Here is a 7,079-nt window from a genome sequence, read left to right on the forward strand (position 1 = left end):
ACCTCTCCCGTTTCCCAAGACTATTTCATGCCATTAGATGTCATGCTCAGTATAAACTGGGGGAGTTCGCCGAGGGGCATGGTCACTGCTTTGGGACTGGCTGGGCATCAGTCAGCGGGTGGTGAGCAGTTGCATCACTTCTTTTTCTTGGTTTTATTCTCTCTTACTACTTTGTTGTCTTATTTATCATTCCATTATATAATAATAACAATAATAACAACAATAACAACAATAACAATAATAACAATAACAACAACGATTATAATGATAACAACAACAATAACAATAACAATAATATTTTTGTTCTATCATTAAACTGTTTTAATCTCAATCTATGAGCTTTTCTCATTTTTATTCCTCTGAATCTCTCCCTCATAGCGCTGCAGGGAGAGGTGAACGAGTGGCTGCATGGTGCTTAATTCTTGGTTGGAGTTAAACTGCGACACCTCTGAACAGTGCAGCTTATTCTGGGCTGGAACACTGAAGTGTTTCATTTTGTAAAACTGGTCAGCTGCAACATGCCTCTGTCTTCGGATTGACTGTCAGTATTTTCGCACAGCTGACAGCATCTCTGTCCTCACCACTTTCCCTTGTTACACTAAAATCTAAAACTTGTAGGACAGGGCCTGGGGAGCAGGACCCTGAGTGCTGCTCAAGTCATGACCATAAAAGGGGCAAACAAGGACTAGAAAAACAGGTATTTCAACCCTGAGAAAAGCAAGTTCCAGGCACCCTGCTGAGAAAGGCCTCACGGGCTCTGCCTGAAAAGCAAGGGCTGTTTGTTAGTGTAACGGTGCATCACTGACCAATCAAATGCAGCCGCGCGCAAATGAACCAATCAGTTTAAAATACGCAGCCCATGTAAGCGTATATAAGGAAGCCACTGCACACAATAAATCGACATTTTGCTTGCATCAAGCTGCGTCCCGTCTCTCAATCGCCGCAAAAACTAACATTTACAGCACATCTGAAATAAGGACAGTCAAAAACTGAAGTGTGTACTGCATAATTAGAACCTGAGAACAAATCTCAAGAGCTAAATTCTTCTGTTACATGCTGTTTAGAGCAAGTAACACCTAAAGTAACTGCTAGCAAATGACAATGAAAGGAAAACATGAATGTAATTCTCCAGACTGAGTTATAAAGAGCTAGAGCTTTCAAAATGGGTAGTCCCAACACATACTAAGATATAAAAATGTATTTCCCACTTCTGCCAAGGAGAATTTTCAATTTTTCCTATGATGAATCTTGTCAAATGTTTCTGGTAAAAAACAGTTGCGATTTCAACACCCTAAGAAAACATTCTGAGCTGAAGTCTCACAGTGTTTAAGGAATGCATGAGAGCTAAATTCTTAATTTGCAATATATATATATATATACATACACCAAGTACTTTCATTTTTGAAAAGCTCTGAAGTTCAAGGTAAACCACCTAGTGATTTTAGGACTAATTGCACGGGAACTCTGTTCCCTAACTCACAAGAGGAATGGTGAGCTGCTCTTCCAGTAAACATAGGCTGTTTCTGTGTTCCTGCTCCTCATCCTAAAATGTTTCTTGCAATGTGGTGTAGCTAACCCCTGGCATGCTACAACTTGGCGTTTCCAGGCTCCCTTGGTTGTGTGCCCTTTTCCAATGAGTACTGAGCAGAGCCTTCCTCATTTGTGTGGTCTTTTCTCCCTCTGCCACCCAGCGTCTTTGCTCAAACTGGAACCTGGAAGCTCCTCTGCAAGGAAGGACAGGGCTCATTGCATTTCCAAAGCTAAACGCTGGTGTTATTACTACAGCAGCAACTCATGGACACACACTGGGCAAGATTATGGGGCACAGTGGGTTGCCTTCCCATTCTCTGCTGTGAAGTCATACTCTGTGTTACTGTACAGCTCTCTTAGGTTATTTATATAGAATCTTTACAATTAAACAATGTTTACCTCTTTCCTGTCCTTAGCAGATCAAATCCTTCATTGATTTTAGTGAAAGGAAGTGTATGGGTTATTAATGGCTCCAGAACAAATTTTTTGTTCATGTAATCAGCAACCAGTTTAGGGACTGAATCTTTACTCTTCCAGCCTGAAAAAAAAAAACAAACAAACAACATAGACAATGGATAATGAAACATTAAGTGCTTGTGAAAATAGATAAAACTCATGGCAGCTGAGATTTGTAGAGGAACATATATGCTGGTGGACAGCAGGATGACCATGAGCCAGCACTGTGCCCTTGTGGCCAAGAAGGCCAATGGCATCCTGGGGTGTATCAGGAGGGGGGTGGTGAGTAGGTCGAGAGAGGTTCTCCTCCCCCTCTACTCTGCCCTGGTGAGACTGCATCTGGAATATTGTGTCCAGTTCTGGGCCCCTCAGTTCAAGAAGGACAGGGAGTTACTTGAAAGAGTCCAGCGCAGGGCTACAAAGATGATTAAGGGAGTGGAGCATCTCCCTTATGAGGAGCGGCTGAGGGAGCTGGGTCTCTTTAGTTTGCAGAAGAGGAGACTGAGGGGAGACCTCCTTCATGTTGATAAATATTTAAAGGGTGAGTGTCATGAGGATGGAGCCAGGCTCTTCTTGGTGACAAACAATGATAGGACAAGGGGTAACGGACACAAGCTGGAACACAGGAGGTTCCACTTAAATTTGAGAAGAAACTTCTTCTCAGTGAGGGTGACAGAGCACTGGAACAGGCTGCCCAGAGAGGTTGTGGAGTCTCCTTCTCTGGAGACATTCAAAACCCGCCTGGATGCCTTCCTGTGTAACCTCATCTAGGTGTTCCTGCTCCGGCAGGGGGGTTGGACTGGATGATCTTTTTGGGTGCCTTCCAATCCCTAACGTTCTGTGATTCTGTGATATAGCAGAATAGCATGAAGAAATGTTGCACCCATGTCTGTACCTTTGTAACATAGAGTGCCAGCAGGAAACATGGGACAAAGTCCAGCTATTCTACATACGACAAACCCAGTGGTAGAAGACAGATTTTCTAACATTTTAATCTTTGTAGAATCCCCCACATTAAACACTGTTTCAACTTGTCTATTGATACATCGTCCACTAAATCACACACCATACAAAAGCCAGAGTGCTGACATCCATGTTGGTAACTGAAAACTTGACTGAATTGGGGGTGCTGGGAGTGGTGTCTTTTTTTCTTACAAGCAGTACTAGTTAAAGCTATCTCAAATAGTAAGATGCCTTTCAAGAGGAACCTAATTCTCTCTGCTATTTTATTCAGATGTCTACATCAGAAGAACTGGTTGTGAGAAAACTTATGGTCGAAAATAAGTTTTTCTGTGGCCTTTAGCTTTGTGTTCACTGAGCCTTGTTGAGTGTGGTACTCTGCTGGGAGAGTTCAGAAAAGAGAACTGGAAGGGACTGATGGCAGGTGGCAAGGGGCTGAGCTGGGGTGGAAATTAGGTGGGTCTGACCCCCAATGTTCTTTAGAGTCCTGACTCTCCATCTCTCCTGCTCTTTTTCTTTCCCTCTCTTCCTGTCTTTCTATTGCTCTCATTCTCCTTTTCACTCTTGCTCTTTTTATCCTCTTCCCTCTCTCCCTCTTATCTTTTTCTCATTTTTTCTCCCTTTGTCCTTTTATTTTATCTTCCTCCTTTTCTTTCTTATTGCTTTATCTCTTATTTTAATCTTCTTCTCTCTCCCCTCCTCCTTTTCTTTCTCAACTTTTCTGCTTTTCTCTCTCCCTTTCTTCTCATTTTCCCCCTTATTTCTTCCAAACCCCCTTTTCTCTATTTGTTGTCTTTTTGTCTCTTCCTTTTTCTTTCTCTGCCTCTTCTTCTCTCCCTCTTTCAGTGTCTCCCTCCCTCTCTGTTTTTCTCTCTCCTCTCACATTAACTGGCAGTTCCAATAATTAATTCCCTTTGTGCTTTATCAGCAAAACAGCCATCAGTATTACTTCCCATAGGACAATCTAAGCAATGAATTTAGATATATCCCATTTCATTCAAGATGATTTACCGGTTTCATCACATCTTTCCAAGTCCTTACCTCCAAAGACAGACCCTTTCCAGGTGCGACCACTGAAGAGGAGCATGGGGTCAAAAGTGATATTTTGTGCCGCAGGGGGTACGCCCACAATCACACTGACTCCGTAGTTGTACTGGCAGCAGGCCAAGGCTGCAGTCTGCATTTGAAACAGAGGGACACACCAGAGTCAAGAATTGCTGCTATGGCACAAAAGTTTGAATTCCTTCTCCTTCTCTCAGGGGTCAGCTTGCATTTCAGTTTTTATAACTGAAACCACATCAAACAATTTCCATTGTATCTGCTGTCGTGGGTTAGATATGTCCTGGCTTTGTTCTGGTTCCCCATTTTGTCTTAGTCATTAATGATAAGCCATTGTTGGAAAGCAGACAGTGGGCTATGTGAAATTCAGCCACCCTGGTTAGGCCAAGGGACTACATTGAAATTCCCTAAGTTTTTGAGTGTGCTGCTGTCCCAATACCTCAGTGGCTGACAGCTGGATTTAACAGGCTTTAAGTTAGCCAGTTTGCCAGTGGCTCTCAACTCCTCATCCCTGGTGCTTAGGAGGTTAGCAACAAGAGAGCTAACAACCTAATGCCTCACTTGACCCCATCTTTTGGTTGCATACCATGGTTTCGGTACGGCCGATGACCTCAAAGGAGTAGTCCACACCATGGCCAGTCATTTCTATCAACACTTCATGAATAGGCTTCTTGAAATCTTTAGGGTTGACGCAGTCAGTGGCTCCCAGCTCCTTGGCCTTGGCAAACTTGTCCTTGTTGATATCAACAGCAATGATGCGGGAAGCTCCAGCCGCCTTGCAGCCCATGACAACAGAGAGGCCAACTCCTCCGAGGCCGAAGACAGCACAGGTGGAGCCTGGTTCCACCTATAATAACCATATAAACATGGCATACTGTTACAGTCTAGGTAAAGTACAATGCATTTTCTTATTTTCAACATGTTTTCACTTAAGCTTTTTCTTATAATTTATACATTACCTGCTGAGTAAGAATTTGCACATGCATACCTACTAGTGTAGTAGCCAGCTATACTGTTATAATCCTACATGTGACTAAGATAAATTGTCCATAAAATATGTATCTGAAACAAGGTTTTAATTACACATCTCAGTTTCAGCTTTAGTGATATTTTTTTATGATGCTCTATATTCCAGTGGTGTTAAGATCTGTAGTGTCACTCCACTGGAGACAGCGTCAGCTGTTAAAGTCACATTCATGTATTGGTGAACTTCAGTTACTATAAAACAAATCAGCTCTGTCGTAACATTTTTCTAGGGGTGATAAAGCTATGAGAGAAAAGTTAATAGATTGCAGTAAGTACTTCTACTGGCTTTTGAATTGAAGACTTCTGAGTACCTTAGAGACAGAGAAACTGAAGTAGGCAAAGAACTAGTATCTTCTTTCCACTCTGAACTCAACAGAGTCTATAGGTCCTGGCTGCCAGGCTGATGACCAACTCGTAGGCCACACAATCCTGAACCAAACCCATGAGATACCAGAAACACCCATCACCATACTTACCTTGGCAGTCTGCAGAGCAGCCCCATAGCCAGTTGAAAATCCACAGCCAATTAGACAGACTTTTTCCAGAGGAGCAGCAGAATCAATTTTGGCTACAGCAGATTCATGCACTACTGTGTATTCAGTGAAGGTACTTGTACCAATAAAGTGGTGAATTGCTTTTCCTTTGCAGGTGAATCTAGTGGTGCCATCAGCCATTAATCCAGCAGCTGAACTAATGCTGTTTGAAAGATGACCAGAAATAATGGCAAGTGAAATCTGTTGAATGTCATGAGTTTTGTATGAATAAAAATCAAATAAGGGTTGTAGGTAACCCAGGAAAACTCACTCGTTTTTACTGCACAGGTTACCCTTGGTGCTTAAGCAACTGCTGCACTCTCCACACTGTGGAACAAAGAGTGGAATAATCTTGTCTCCTAGAAATAGAACAATAAATAGGGGATTAAAAAAGGCAAACGAGAAGCATGCAGGTAAAAAAATGCAGGTAAAAAAATGCAGCAAGTGTATTTAATCTCTAGACAAATATGCACTAGGAGTGCAGTGCTGGTCTTATTTCCTTCCGCTGGTCTTGGAAGATAAACCATCTCTCTGTTACAAAGGACATCATTAGTACAGAGTTATGGCAACTAATTTCAATATGCAAAATCCCCAGTGTCTTTCACAGAAGTGAGTCTCAGCTAAATAACAAAATTGTGTTAGCCACTGACATTCCCAAAGTACTAATTCAGCAGTTTATTGCATCTTCTACATAAAAGAAAAACAGTAATACAGAGGTAAAGAAACTGAAATGCGTAAAGAAAGTGAAAGAGGTTGGAAAACAAAGATAACAGGGGTGTAAACTGTGCATAAAAAGAATGGGAAATCAACCACTGATTTGCCAGCCTTGTGAGTCTCTTTCCTGTTTGCAGTTCTATTACTGTTGCGCTGGAATAAAGGCAGGTAAAATGTTTTTCACAGAAGCAGCGATGCATACAAACTGAGACAACAACTCTAATTCTCTAGCAAAATTTCATCCACCATGGTGGATGGAAAGCTGGACATGAGCTGGCAATGTGCGCACACAGCCCAGAAGGCCAACTGCATCCTGTGTTGTATGAAAAGAAGTGTGGCCAGCAGGGCGAGGGAGGTGATTCTGCCCCTCTACTCTGCTCTGGTGAGACCTCACCTGGAGTACTGCCTCCAGCTTTGGAGTTCCCAGCACAAAAAGGACATGGAAGTGCTGGAGCGGGTCCAAAGGAGGGACACAGAAATGATCAAAGGGCTGGAGCACCTCTCCTATGAAGACAGGCTGAGCGCTGGGGTTGCTCAGCCTGGAGAAGAGAAGGCTCCAGGGAGACCAGTCCTTCCAGTACGTAGAAGGGGCTTATAAGGGAGATGGGGACAGGCTTTATAGTAGGGCATGCAGTAATAGGACAAGGGGTAATGGTTTTAAATTTAAAGAGAGAAGATGCAGACTAGATATTCGGGAAACATTTTTCATTATTAGGGTGGTGAAACACTGGAACAGGTTGCCCAGAGAGGGGGCAGGTGCCCCGTCATTGGAAGTCTTCAGAGTCAGGCTGGACGACGCTC

At 42.9% G+C, this 7,079-nt stretch overlaps 1 protein-coding gene across 1 annotated transcript in view; it reads right to left on the reverse strand.

The window, feature by feature from the left end:
- Positions 1 to 1,929: 1,929 nt before the first annotated feature.
- The window catches only part of LOC104543141 (alcohol dehydrogenase 1), a gene marked incomplete at its 3' end in the record, with an annotated part of 10,085 nt that continues 4,935 nt past the window's right edge, over positions 1,930 to 7,079 (reverse strand). Inside the window, exons 4-8 of the mRNA XM_010187677.1 lie at positions 5,836 to 5,923; positions 5,508 to 5,727; positions 4,592 to 4,852; positions 3,988 to 4,123; positions 1,930 to 2,068 (exon numbers count right to left, since the gene is read on the reverse strand). Of these exons, the coding sequence (XP_010185979.1) occupies positions 1,930 to 2,068; positions 3,988 to 4,123; positions 4,592 to 4,852; positions 5,508 to 5,727; positions 5,836 to 5,923 (844 nt within the window). The remainder of the gene's footprint in view (positions 2,069 to 3,987; positions 4,124 to 4,591; positions 4,853 to 5,507; positions 5,728 to 5,835; positions 5,924 to 7,079) is intronic.

Source organism: Mesitornis unicolor, unplaced genomic scaffold (genome assembly GCF_000695765.1).
Source record: "Mesitornis unicolor isolate BGI_N332 unplaced genomic scaffold, ASM69576v1 scaffold3027, whole genome shotgun sequence".
Classification (NCBI taxonomy): domain Eukaryota; kingdom Metazoa; phylum Chordata; class Aves; order Mesitornithiformes; family Mesitornithidae; genus Mesitornis; species Mesitornis unicolor.